We start from the raw sequence: 14588 nt of genomic DNA, 5'->3' as shown, positions 1-14588 counted from the left end.
TTTTTTGCCCCAGCTTCTTTTTCCTCTTTTTTTTTTTTTTTGCAGTGATTTTTTTCCCTCCCAAATTCATTTTGTGACTTTTTTTTTTTTTTTATCCAACACTGACGGTTTGGACGTTTTTTTTTTTTTTAAAGGTTAACTGCATCCCCATACACACGCAATGCTGTAATGTCACCGCAAAAACAAGTGAGCCGTCCCTTCTGCTGTTGTTGTCGTGCGTTAAGTGGTGTGTATTTGTATATGTGTGTGCGTGTGCATTGTGTGATTGTGTAAACACGACATGTTTTGTCTATTTCAGCATGTGTCCAGACACTGTTTCCTTCTTTGTAACCAGAACAGATGCCTTTGAGGCCTTTCATGTTTGGGAATGTGTCAAAATTTCCGTGTATGTGTGTGTGTGTGTGTGTTTTTCGTATGTGTGTGCGTGTGTTTCATTGTGTACAACTTTTTCACCCTCTTTCAGTCTTTTACATCCCCCCGCACCATCCATATGTTTAATGCAAAGTGTGCATGTTTGTGTGGGCGTGGTGCATTCACAGACACACAGCACATCTGAGACATGAAAGGAGAGAGAGGAAAACGCACGCACACACACACACACACACACACACTTGAATCGAGGGCAGTTTCGTGCTCTCAGGCACGATTTGTTGTCCTTCCAAATCAAACGTGGATGATTTAATGAATTTCCTGCGCAGGACGCAGGGTGAGAGGCGTGTTTATTATTGTGATTGCACACCACATCCTCTGATGCTTTTTTTTTTATATCTAACACACACACACACACACACACACTTGGCAAGAACAGACAGAGTGTTTCTCCGGGGTCAAAGACGTATTGTGTAGCTCGCGAACGCGCCGCAAAGGTTAAGTGTTACCTGAGAGCAGGGGACGCCCGTGACATCATCGACATACTCAAACTTTGACCCACCACCCCTCCCACTTCTTTCCGTGACGCCCGTGAACGCCTCGTAGTGTCCGTAAAGGGTTATAACGACCGCAATGTTGATGCTAGTTTTGTTAGCATGTCTATGGCCCCCTTTGCATTGTGTGTTAGCATTGCGCTAGCAGACGTAAGTGGTTAAATGCACAAACTAAAACAGGAGGTGGCATTTCTCCCAACTTGAGACAAAGCGTCATAAATCATTCTCAAGTCGAGGTACAACTTTATAAATATGTAGATGTAAATGATGCGCTGGCAAAGGTTTTGTTTAGATAATGTGACAACCTACTATAAGAGATCAGTATAAACTATCTCACCTCACTTGCCAAATAGTGAGCCCATGCTGCATAGTTGTTTTATTAATGCTTTATTAAAGGTTTATTACACTGTTATTACCAGCCTATTTAGTAACAGTTTGTAAAACAGAAACATGCTTGCCAAATAGTGAGCCCACACTTGCCAAATACTATACAGCAATCCTTTGTAATTTTTTCTAAATGACCTAGTAAGTGTTAGTAACATTATTATTATTAGCTTAGTTTTAACATTTACTTATCATGGTACCATTACAGAAACACTTGCCAAATAGTGAACCAACTGAGTTAGATTTATTACTGATTTGTAAAGCATTGATAACATTTCTATGAAAATATTTCTTACACGTTATAATGGTACGTTTACAGAAAATATCTGAAGTCTTGCCAAATAGTGAGGCTACACTTATAAATCCAACATCTCTTTTAGGATTTCTAAAGCATTAGTAAAATTATTTTTATGGACCTTTTATTTATAATGCTACCTTGGCAGAAACACTGTAGGGTCTTGCCAAATAGTGAGCTTTAACTTGTAACAGTTTATGATTTCTAAGGAGCATTATTAGCAACTTTTCTTTTGAACCCTTTACTTAACTTTGCAGAAACACCGTTGGGTCTTGCCAAATAGTGAGCCTACAGGTACAAATTAATTTAAATTGCTTATTACTGTTTAATTAAGGTCTTCTACATTTATGCTGCTACTTTTGCAGGAACACCGTTGGGTCTTGCCAAATAGTGAGCCTATACTTTTAACAATAAAATGAGTTTGTAACATGATTATAATTTTTTTTTATGAAACCTTATAATAAACCATTATCATTAAAAGTATAGGCTCACTATTTGGCAAGACCCCACGGTTCACAGAAAGTCTGTAACGTCTTGCCAAATAGTGAGCCTACACATGCGAATCATTTCCAATTGCTTATGAATTATTAATGGCGGTCTTCTAACATTATTTTCAACGTTCTTATGAGCCATTTATACTGCTGCATTTACAGAAACCCTCTTGCCAAATAGTGACCCCCCACTTTGCAGGTGACTGTTGTCAATATGCTGCTTGTGCTTGTGCTTGTGTTGCTGTGGCTGGAACCTCACTGGGCCTCACTTGTTCTTCGCAGCCCGGCTGCACCGCAAGCTTGACGGCGAGCCAGAGGAGGCCCGGCGGGCGCGACGGTCCGGGCCGGGTTCGCCGGGCCCAGGAGCTCCTCTCTTTGGGGCCGGGGTCCCCGCTCGTAGCGGGGTCCGGCGGCCATGGGAATGGCAGCGCTTCTTATCAGGCCCGGGCAGGAGGCGCGCTGGGCTTCCTGTGCGAAAATCAGAGCGCTTTTCCTCTCGTTGTTTGGCTTCCTCTCCCGACGCGAGACGCTTCCCAGCAGCGTGATTGTCCCCTTCGTCTTCAAACGTGGCACAGGGCTGCTTCCGAAAGACTTGATCTATTCTTGAGACGCCCCCCCCCCTCCACCCCACCCACCAACCCCCAACCTCTCCTCCCTCCTCACACACCACCATCTTCCCACCACCAGAACTTTGCTGCTGCCTCCCCCCCCCCCGCCCCATCACCATACACACACACATACACACACATATGCTATTTACAAAAAGTCAAGGGTTTTAAGGTGGAATTTTAGGATGAATCGAAAATGTTCTAGAACAGGGGTGTGCAAAGAGGGCCAGATTTGATGAGGTGAAAATGTGACATTCTTTTTTTTACATGGAACAATTACATCTAAACAAATTTTAGTAAACCTTTAGTAATAAGCCTTTCATATTTGACTTTTTCATTTTCATTTTCAAGATTCTTAAACATTGTCTTTGGTTTCATTTGAAACAAGACGTATAAATGGTAATTAAATGTTGACTGAACTTTTAGATTTAAAAACAGGGAAATAATGTTAAATAATAAATACAGTAATTAATTAATTTAAAAAATAGTAATAATTAATTAATTAATTTTAAAAAGAAGTTTACCTATAAAGGTTATAGACTCTAAAACCTTTACAGGTAAACTTCATTTAATTTTCTGCAATTTTTTTTGTTTTGTTTTTTCCGATTCTCTACCCACTTAGTTATGGGGGGGGGGGGGCATATTTAATAACACTATGAAAGAAAAATATCATATTTTTAAATAGAATCAGAAATTCATGGATAGGGTTTCCCTCAGAAAGTATGAAAAATCAAATAAATGTATAATCACCTCTAATACATATATACAATGGTATTATTACTTTTAAATACCTAACCCTAAAACCCAACCCTAATGTAAAACCCTAGTTTGAAACCCTAACCCTAAAGTAAAACCCTAATTTGAAACCCTAATCGTATTTGGAAACCCTAGTTTGAAACCCTAACCCTAATTTGAAACCCCAACCCTAATGTAAAACCCTAGTTTGAAACCCTAACCCTAATTTAAAACCCTAACCCTAAAGTAAAACCCTAGTTTGAAACCCTAATTTGAATTCCTAGTTTGAAACCCTAACCCTAATTTGAAACCCCAACCCTAATGTGAAACCCTAGTTGGAAACCCTAACCCTAAAGTAAAACCCTAATTTGAAACCCTAATTTCAATTCCTAGTTTGAAACCCTAATTTGAAACCCTAACCCTAATGTGAAACCCTAGTTTGAAACCCTAACCCTAATTTAAAACCCTAATTTGAAACCCTAATTTGAATTCCTAGTTTGAAACCCTAACCCTAATGTAAAACCGTAGTTTGAAACCCTAACCCTAAAGTAAAACCCTCATTTGAAACCCTAATTTGAATTCCTAGTTTGAAACCCTAACCCTAATGTAAAACCGTAGTTTGAAACCCTAACCCTAAAGTAAAACCCTCATTTGAAACCCTAATTTGAATTCCTAGTTTGAAACCCTAACCCTAATTTGAAACCCTAGTTTGAAACCCCAACCCTAATGTGAAACCCTAGTTTGAAACCCTAACCCTAAAGTAAAATCCTAATTTGAAACCCCAATCCTATTTGGAAACCCTAGTTTGAAACCCCAACCCTAATGTAAAACCCTAGTTTAAAACCCTAACCCTAGTTTGAAACCCTAGTTTGAAACCCTAACCCTAATGTAAAACCCTAGGGTTGGTAACAATACGTAAATAGGGAGAACAGCAAGTTGTGCCAAAACTACTGAAACGTACGATTTGAGATTCCAAAGTTTGACACGGTCAAATGAAGTTCACGCGTCAACGTTGTAGTCCATGTAAGGTTTATCCTAAAATTTCTCCTGAAAACTGACTTTTTAAAAAACTTTTTGCGAGCAGTGCACTCCTTTGGATCTTCCGCGTCTCCCTCGCCTGGCTTGTTGAGCTGGAGTGGACTTGCAACACTGCTGAGCAGTGGAGCCCCAGCGCACAACTACCATCTGATACAAAAATTATACTATATATATATATATATATATATATATATATATATATATATATACAGTATATATTAGGACACCTGCTTCACTATTTATTTATTTCCTCCATGCTATCCCAACATCCACCAGCCACACATCTATGGGAGCTGCTTTGCTTGTTTTTTTTGTGTCCTAGAGTGGTACTATCATGGGTGCGTGTCCCCACCACCAAGCCCTGACCTGACACCCCCAACCCCCCATACACACACACATCCACAAAAGCTGTGAGTTTTTACTATTTTTGTTTTTCTTTCCTCCAGCAAGAAATCCAAATAAGAGAAGAGGGAGTGGACACAAGGTTTCATAGTTCTCTGTTAAAAAAAAAAGAAAAAAAAGAAAAGACGGACGCCTACCATGTAGGAAGTCTGTTAGTCGTTATTATAACAGCCCCGGTTGTCTGTGTGTTGGAAACAGTGATGAGCCATTTGCATGAAGGACGATTAGGGTCACACAATAAAAATAAAAACATTTTTTATATATATATATAATTACCATAAAATATGGGAAAAAGTCAGAATTTTTCCAGAAAAAATGATATATTTGTATAAATATATGTACAGTCTGTATATATGTTTAGATATATATATATGTGTACATATGTATGCATGTATATATGTATTTATATTTATGTATATATGCATATATATATAACAAAAATATACAATATATTTAAACTTTTTTTTTTTTGTGTCCATTATATTTTGTTCCCAGCCACGTGGCCCTAACTGTCCTTCATACGCTTGACATGTAAATGTGTGTGCATGCGTGATTGCGTGTGTGCGTGTGCATGCCCCATTCTACGGGTGTCTCCCAATGTGATCTTCCCCTTGTATAAAGATGTTCTACGAGTAATATATGAAGCTAATATTTAATAATTTTATACGACTAACTTACGTATGACCAAAAATGACAATATTTGTATGACTCTGTTAAGACATATTTGTTTTTAATTGTGTGTATCAGTTGTTGTTGTTTTGGTTTGTTGTTGTTTTGCATTAAACTTTGCTTATATTTGTGAATTGTTGTTTTAAATGTCTGTGTTGTTATTTGGGGCTGTAGACAGGAATGGTTAAAGTGTAGTCAGTGAAACACACACAAACACACGCACACTGAATGGCTGTGGAGTGATTGTTGTGCGTCCACCCGTCTCTATGTGTGACTAACAAACCTTTATCGCCACATCTCACACTTCTATTTCCATTTGGAGCGAGAGTACTGGAACGATTGTATGCGTGCGTGCGTGTTTGTGTGTGTCACGCACGGGGTGGGATGCACACAATGAACGCCCCGAGAGGAAGAGCAATCAGGCGAAAAGACGAACAGGCAGCGACTCGGATAGCTCGATAGATAGCTAAGATAGTTAGCAAAGAGATAGATAGAGAAATAGATAGATAGCAAACTCAAGAGAGAGAAACTAACTAGCTAATCAATAGCTAAGATAGCTAGCAAGGAAAACTTGAGAGAAGATAGATAGATAGATAGATGGATAACAAACTCAAGTGAGAAGCAAGCTAGCTAATAGATAGCTAAGATAACTAGCAAAGAGAACAAACTAGATAGATAGATAGATAGCAAACTCAAGAGAGAAGCTAACTAGCTAATCAATAGCTAAGATAGCTAGCAAAGAGAACAAACTAGATAGATAGATAGCAAACTCAAGAGAGAGAAGCTAACTAGCTAATGAATAGCTAAGATAGCTAGCAAAGAGAACTCGAGAGAAGGTAGATAGATAGATGGCAAACTCTAGAGAGAATCTAGCTAATAGATAGCTAGCAAAGAACTCGATCGATAGATGGATAGATAGATGGCAAACTAGAGAGAAGCTGGCTAGCTAATAGATAGCTAAGATAGCTAGCAAAGAGAATGCAAGAGAAGATAGATAGATAGATGGATAAACTCAAGAGAGAAGCAAGCTAGCTAATAGATAGCTAAGATAACTAGCAAAGAGAACAAACTAGATAGATAGATAGCAAACTCAAGAGAGAGAAGCTAACTAGCTAATCAATAGCTAAGATAGCTAGCAAACAGAACAAACTAGATAGATAGATAGCAAACTCAAGAGAGAGAAGCTAACTAGCTAATCAATAGCTAAGATAGCTAGCAAAGAAAACAAACTAGATAGATAGATAGCAAACTCAAGAGAGAGAAGCTAACTAGCTAATCAATAGTTAAGATAGCTAGCAAAGAGAACTCGAGAGAAGGTAGATAGATGGCAAACTCTAGAGAGAATCTAGCTAATAGGTAGCTAGCAAATAACTCGATCGATAGATGGATAGCTAGATAGATGGCAAACTAGAGAGAAGCTGGCTAGCTAATAGATAGCTAGCAAAGAAAATGCGAGAGAAGATAGATATAGATAAATAGATATGTGCACTGACGAATAGTAGCTGTAGACGTGGAAAAAAAATCTGAAATATACCCGCGATATGTATGGAGTGAAACTTCAAATGTAGCATATGTAAATCATGTGTAGGTATAGACCGAAGTGATGTAAAGAATGTCAGGAAGTAGATGATGACGTAGGGGACGACATAACGTACGTCCGCATCCTCACAACAACAAAACTACTACATTGTGTCACAACACACACACACACACACCTATTCAGATTCAATTATTTTTTTTAAAATAACACCAAACTGTGACATTGGACGAATGGACGTCCGGGCCCAGCGCCAGCCAGCAATATTTATGTACAGCTGCTGAATTGTGTCAACACAGCTGAATGTCTTCCTCCTCCTCGTCTTCCTCATTGAAGGTGCGCTGCTCCGACATCCTCGTCCGTGTGGATCCCCGTGAGCGAGGGGCTCCCCGCCACGTCCACACACAACCGCATCCTGAGTGTGACCCACAGACAGGAAGTGCTTCAGGGGAAGACCAAGGTGGAACACGACACGCCGGCGTGATAACATACGTTAATGTAGTCGTACGACAGATACGCCGTATGTGTGTTTATCCGTTAGACGGTGGGCGTCGTGACGGTGGCCCGGGCTCTGGTGTCGGGCGTGTTCCGTTGCGTGGCCTCCAACTCTGTGGGACTGGACCACCTGGACGTCCACTTTTACGTCACAGGTGAGCAAACTAACAAATAAACAAATGGTAAAGGGTGGATGAATGACAAATTGTAAAATCACAAGCATGTTCACAGGCAGAATCTGCGGCGCTCCCTATAAGCATTAAGATGAACTCTGTATTCAATATAAAATGCGTTTCTTATGAAGGGTTAGGGTCGTGTTGCTCTTCACTGCGTGTGATATGAGGTCAGTGTAATTCCACGTGTGTGTATGAGAACGAAACAGGAACCCGTGGGCTCTTATCATTCCACTTCCCCCGTCTCCTCGCCCCATCCCCCCCGTCCCGCACGCCGCACTTCCTTGGACTGGCAGTTCGGCTTTATTTCGGGGTGTTCGGGGAAGATAAACACAATCCGCCATCAGGAAGCTCTCGAGCCGTTTCCACGGGAAGTTTCAAAGGGCTAAAGTAAATAGAACGAGCTTTTCTCGCCGTCGTTGCGCTGGCCACAATAGTCGTGGCGACATCAAAGGTGGTCCAAAATGGCGGCTTGCTCGCCATCTTGTCATGTCATGTGAAGTTACGTACTCCAGTCGCACTGCTTGTAAACAAATCCTTCTTTCTTATCTGTCTCAGCCATTGGGAACATTTCAGAAGTACTCGTTTGACGCTGAAATAAATAACGTACCATAGCGCTAACGTTAGCTACCAAGCTAGCCATTTTTCTTTTGGAATGACTCTGACTACACAACTTTTTCTACTGGAAATTAAGCCTAGGAACATTTTGAGCGTTGAATTCGGCGATTATTTTCATACCACTAGAGGGCGCCTCTAAAAAATCTCTCGTCTTTACGTATCTCATCAGACGTTCTTGGAGGCTTCGCCGTGATCCAAAATGGAGACTCCAGAGAAGGCGGAGATCTGCGCCTCACCTGCAGCGCCAACAAGCACCTCTACACCAGCCTGTCGTGGCGCCGCCTTCATCCCGCCGGCGGTGGGGCCGGCGGTGGGGGCGGGGGCACCACCGTGCACGGACACCCGTCCACGGGGGAGTTCTCGCACTCCCTGCGGCTGTCGCTAAGCAACCTGAGCACCCAGGACTCGGGCGCCTACATGTGCGCCGCCCGTCATGGCGTCACTGGGCAGGAGGTCCACCAAGTGGCCCAAGTCAAGGTCTTGGGTGAGTCATTTCTGGATTAGAGAGACATTTTGGTTCCATCAACCAAAATGTAAAAATCTCCAGTTTCTTCCTTGGAGTTTTGTAACGATCCCATGAGGTGTACCCTGAGGAACCAAAATGGCCTCCTTAGCACTGCCTTATTTCGGGACATCCTGATGTCTTTGTATGTCGCAAACAAACAAACAGCCACTCTCACGGAGTTGCGGCTGTTTGGGAATCGGGTCCCCTCGGCTTCCTGAGGCCCCACCCTGCCTTTGCTCAGCACCTCTTTCACGTGGGAATGGGCTCGGGTCTGGAGGAAGAGCACACAATGGCACTTCCCACAATGCCACATTTACAGGCCCCTGCGCTGGGCCGCGGGAACAATCAGCCAATCAGACACTGTCAGGCCCCGGGCCCCCGCTCGGACAATCATCAATTGTTGTCCGGGAGGAAGATCGGGGAAACAACAATCAGTCGCGCCTCGCTTAAGTGACTTTGCTTCATGTCTGCGGACCACTGCTCGCTATAACAATCAGCGCCCGACACGTCCATTTCCTCCATCGGGACCCCCGCTTGGGGAATCACGACACACAAACTGGGTGACCAGTGAGGAAAAAAATAGTCCACTTCCTTTGGCTTTATTCTAACGTAAGAAAAACCAGAAAAGTGGCTTTCGGGGTGAGTGAGGTTGAAATCGGACGAGGGCCACTGAAGTTAATCGAAATGTGTCACGGTGACTAAAATAGTTTTGTTGTAGGTGCATTTGTTGTCCTGATACAATCAGTCCTTTATGACTTCACAATATACTGCTGCGTACGTACAATTCAAGGTTTTATCAAGAGCAGTGCAGGCGCACATCTATTAGCAGGAACAGGAACTGCGATGTCTATCGTTATTCCCTGGGGTTGGTCACAACATGTTAGGGGAACTGAATTAAAAAGTGATAGCGTGCATGTATGTATTTACAACGTGTGTTCAAGACTTGCCTGCACTGCCCTCTAGTGGCTGCAAAAACGTGTTATTCGTCATTTGGAAATCTCAAAAGTACTGAAGACCAGTCAGTGGGGTTCATTTTTATTTTGAAAACAGACATCCGGTTATCTTTTAACGCTCATCTCGGCTTCTTTGGAAAAGGGAATCACTTGGTGAAGGAGGCGAGGAAAAGAAGAATCCTTGAAAAGAATTCAGGCTCTACGGGAAGACCGTCCGGACCTGGCGCACTACACCGCGGCGGCTCGCTTCAGATAGAGGGACAAAAGGAAGACAGTAACTCACTCGTTTGTTTTTTTCTGCTCAGCTTTGGAACCTCCAGTGCTGCGAAACTATTTGACAGATTGCACAGTAAACGTTAGCAGCTCGGTGACCCTCCATTGTCCCACCGATGGCGTCCCACCTCCAACTCTCACGTGGTACAGAAACGAACACGCTCTGTCGGCAGGATCTGGTAAATCACTTCTTTTTTTTTTTATTATTATTATTAATGCAAAATAGTTTTTCTTCACTTGAGTGCCATCATTCGCAGGTATCGTCATGTCACCAAAGGAAGGCTCCCTCCACATCGTCCGAATCGCCATGGAAGACCAAGGCTTGTACACGTGCCAGGCCACCAACCAGAGGGGGTCCGTGGAGAGCTCCGCCTACATTTTCGTCAATGGTAATTCGAGTATTCCGTATTTTCTATTGAATAAAGAGCAATCTGCTTCAGCTGCAAAATGAATGCGTTTAAATCAGATGCGTCCGAAACTCCGTCCATGGAGATTCCTACTCTGGCGTGCACGTGCGTGGTGGCGACTTTCCTCTGGCTTCTCCTGACGCTCCTGATCCGAAAACTACGACAGGTGAGAAGACTTTTAACGCGGCGTTACTTAGAGGTCCACAACCTGTTTTTGCTCCTCGGACCAGTTTCTCTCGTAAAGACGTATTATTTTTGATTTATTAGCAGTAATCAAATTGCGTCTCATTCAGTGCCGTTGACGGCTATAGACGTCAAAAGTCCATTTTGACCGGGATTACGGGATTAATGATTTCCCGTGTCTACCTTCGGCAGCCCAACAGCTCCCAGAGCAAAGCCGAGTACCTGTCGATCATACTGGACTCCGGAGACGGCCCCGTTGAGGAGCAGTGCCAGCGACTCCAGTATGATCCCAACCGGTGGGAGTTCCCTAGAGAGCATCTCAAATTAGGTACGTTATCAATTGAACGTGAACAAATGTCTTGATTTTTCTTGTTTGTTTGCTTCCAGGAATGTAAGCAGAGGATGTATTAAGATGGCATCAGAGATACTCGGACTTTCTCATAGCTCTTATCGAATGATCGTTGGGAGGGGCTCGTCCCATTAATCAGAGCGTGTATTGTCTTTGGCGGGATAATTAAGAGCAACAGTTCTAGGGTGTGTACTGACGTTAATCAGCCATGAGGGCGGCGTTAAGTCGAATGAATGTTCTCTTGATGAGCTCTGAAGTCTCGTCTTATCGGACGCTCGCTTCCAGGATGGGCGAGAATAAGTATCATGTCACACCCAGACAAGAATTTGTGTGGTGGAGTCTTTGGGAAAGTGGTGAAAGGTTCGGATTAAGGTTTAGAAACCTGTGTTGAAGGACACTGTCATAGATGGAAAGCTCTATTAAAGCCATGTGACCAAATGCCCCATTTTGGATGTGGTCGGACTCTTACCAATAATAAGTGTCATGTTTCACCCAGGTGCGAATTTGGGCCGCGGAGCTTTTGGCAAGGTGGTGCAGGCGTTTGCGTTTGGCCTAGATGACGCTTCCAGCTGCAGGACGGTGGCTGTTAAGATGCTGAAAGGTACAAAACATCTTCTGCAAGATCTTCAATCCATTCAGTTGTACAGTATATTTTTCCAGCCTCATTTATTTTCACATTTCGTCCACCAGAGGGCGCCACAGTCAGCGAGCACAAAGCCCTGATGACCGAACTGAAAATGCTCAGCTACATCGGACACCATCTCAATGTTGTGAACCTACTGGGAGCTTGCACCAAGCCGGGAGGTTTGTGGATGATTGTGGTTTCACACTGGATCTATAAAGGGTAGATTTAGATTTAGATTTAGGATTAGGTTTTGGATTTAGATCAATTTGGGGTTAGGATTCAGGAACAGGGTTGGAGTTCGCCTTACAGGGAGGTCTACTGTTGGGATTTTGGTAAAGTAAGGGTTGGGATCAGAGTTGAGATTCGGATGGTGGTTTGAGTTCAGATTGGGACTAGGGTTAGGATTATATCTGGGTTTTGAGGGTTGGAGTGGAAACTCGCCTCGGGATTATGTTTAGGATAAGGATAAAGATTGGAGTTTAGGGTTAGGGTTTTGGTGGGTTTGGGTTAGGTTTAAGATCCATGGCGTGTTAAAGTGTTAAAGTTTGTGTTCAGGGGTTCAGGAATCAGAGTTACAATTTGGATCCTGGTTTGAGTTAAAATTCAGGATTAGGGTTGATGGTTAGGTTAAAGATTTGGACGAGCCTAAATTAGGGTAATGATTCAAATTAAATTTAGGACACAAATTATTTGGATTAGGTTTAAAGTTGTCATTGTAGTTGGGGATAAGACTGGGTTTTGGATTGGGATCAGGGTTTAGATCCTGGTTAGATGTGTCTGTATGTGTTTGCATCGCAGGGCCACTTATGGTCATCGTGGAGTACTGTCGCCATGGAAACCTGTCCAGCTTCCTGAAGAGCAAGCGGCCGGTGTTTGGGGTGAGAGCGCGAGCGTGTGCAGTTGAAATGAATTGGGAATTGTGAATGCTAACAGCCTTGAATTCAAATTATTATTATTATTATTATTATTGCTGTTGTTATTAAGGCATTTCTTTAATTTAAAAACACACACACACAAAGGCGTAGATTGCCATTAGGCAAGGCAGGCAATTGCTTGTATAGTAAAACTAACAATTGACCATTATGGCTAAAGGCATGGTCGTTTAAAAAAACAACAACAAAATGCCTTACTACACATGGTCGTTTTTTTTTTTTTGTTTTTTTTACGCATTGATTACTATATATTTATTTTAAATGCCTTACTATACATGGTCATTTTAATAAACAAAAACAAATGGTAAGGCGTTTCTTCTAAAGCTATACATGGCCGTTTTACACGCGTATTTACTTTTTTTTTTTTAAATGACCATGTATATAGTAAGGCGATTTAAAAATTTTTTTTTAAAGCCTTACTATACATGGTCATCAAGTTGTGGGCATGGTTGTATTTAAAAACAAAGACAAAAAATGCTTGTACGCCATGTACGTTTTTATTTTTTATTTTTTTACGACCATGTATAGTAAGACGTTTTTTCTTTTAACGATCATTTATAGTAAGGTGTTTTTTTCATAAAAAAAACACGATTATGTATAGTAAAGCATTTTTGTTTCTTTAAAAAAAAATATATTTTTTTTAAACGTCAATGTAAGGCGTTTTATTTATTTATTTATTTAAGGCCTTTTTTTCCCTTTTTTTATTTTTATTTTTTAACGACCATGTATAGTAAGGCGTTTTTTACATTAAAAAACACGATTATGTATAGTAAAGCGTTTTTGTTTCTTTAAAAATATCTATTTTTTTTTTAAACGACCATGTATAGTAAGGCGTTTTATTTATTTATTTATGCAAGGCCTTTTTTTCCCTTTTTTTTAAATTTTTTTTAACGACCATGTATATACTAAGGCGTTTTTTACATTAAAAAACACGATTATGTATAGTAAAGCGTTTTTGTTTCTTTAAAAAAATATATTTTTTTTTTAAACGACCATGTATAGTAAGGCGTTTTATTTATTTATTCATGTAAGGCCTTTTTTTCCCTTTTTTAAATGTTTTTTTTTAACGACCATGTATATAGTAAGGCGTTTTTTACATTAAAAAACACGATTATGTATAGTAAAGCGTTTTTGTTTCTTTAAAAATATCTATTTTTTTTTTTAAACGACCATGTATAGTAAGGCGTTTTATTTATTTATTTATTTATGCAAGGCCTTTTTTTCCCTTTTTTTTAATTTTTTTTTTAACGACCATGTATATACTAAGGCGTTTTTTACATTAAAAAACACGATTATGTATAGTAAAGCGTTTTTGTTTCTTTAAAAAAATATTTTTTTTTTTTAAACGACCATGTATAGTAAGGCGTTTTATTTATTTATTCATGTAAGGCCTTTTTTTCCCTTTTTTAAATGTTTTTTTTTTAACGACCATGTATATAGTAAGGCGTTTTTTACATTAAAAAACACGATTATGTATAGTAAAGCGTTTTTGTTTCTTTAAAAATATATATATATTTTTTTAAACGACCATGTATAGTAAGGCGTTTTATTTATTTATTTATGTAAGGCCTTTTTTTCCCTTTTTTATAAAAAAATTTTTTAACGGCCATGTATATACTAAGGCGTTTTTTACATTAAAAAACACGATTATGTATAGTAAAGCGTTTTTGTTTCTTTAAAAATATATATATATTTTTTAAACGACCATGTATAGTAAGGCGTTTTATTTATTTATTTATGTAAGGCCTTTTTTTCCCTTTTTTAAATGTTTTTTTTTAACGACCATGTATATAGTAAGGCGTTTTTTACATTAAAAAACACGATTATGTATAGTAAAGCGTTTTTGTTTCTTTAAAAAAAAAAAATCTTTTTTAAACGACCATGTAAGGCGTTTTATTTATTTATTTATGTAAGACCTTTTTTTCCCTTTTTTAAAATTTTTTTTTTAACGACCATGTATATAGTAAGGCGTTTTTTACATTAAAAAACACAA

At 40.2% G+C, this 14588-nt stretch overlaps 1 protein-coding gene across 4 annotated transcripts in view; it reads left to right on the top strand.

Moving 5' to 3' along the window:
* Positions 1-14588, top strand: part of flt1 (fms related receptor tyrosine kinase 1) — a 35674-nt gene that overhangs the window by 12314 nt on the left and 8772 nt on the right. For 3 of the 4 annotated variants that reach the window (XM_077553688.1, XM_077553689.1, XM_077553690.1), the window contains exons 11-20: positions 7419-7542; positions 7624-7732; positions 8538-8852; positions 10132-10278; positions 10357-10488; positions 10566-10672; positions 10882-11017; positions 11535-11639; positions 11729-11842; positions 12462-12541. In XM_077553688.1, the coding sequence (XP_077409814.1) occupies positions 7419-7542; positions 7624-7732; positions 8538-8852; positions 10132-10278; positions 10357-10488; positions 10566-10672; positions 10882-11017; positions 11535-11639; positions 11729-11842; positions 12462-12541 (1369 nt within the window). Of the gene's footprint in view, positions 1-2375; positions 5680-7418; positions 7543-7623; positions 7733-8537; positions 8853-10131; positions 10279-10356; positions 10489-10565; positions 10673-10881; positions 11018-11534; positions 11640-11728; positions 11843-12461; positions 12542-14588 lie in introns of those variants that run through there. The other variant, XM_077553691.1, reaches the window with a different exon arrangement.

The sequence above is a fragment of the Vanacampus margaritifer genome, chromosome 20 (genome assembly GCF_051991255.1).
Source record: "Vanacampus margaritifer isolate UIUO_Vmar chromosome 20, RoL_Vmar_1.0, whole genome shotgun sequence".
Classification (NCBI taxonomy): Eukaryota; Metazoa; Chordata; class Actinopteri; order Syngnathiformes; family Syngnathidae; genus Vanacampus; species Vanacampus margaritifer.
This window is presented reverse-complemented; position numbering and strand designations above follow the sequence as displayed.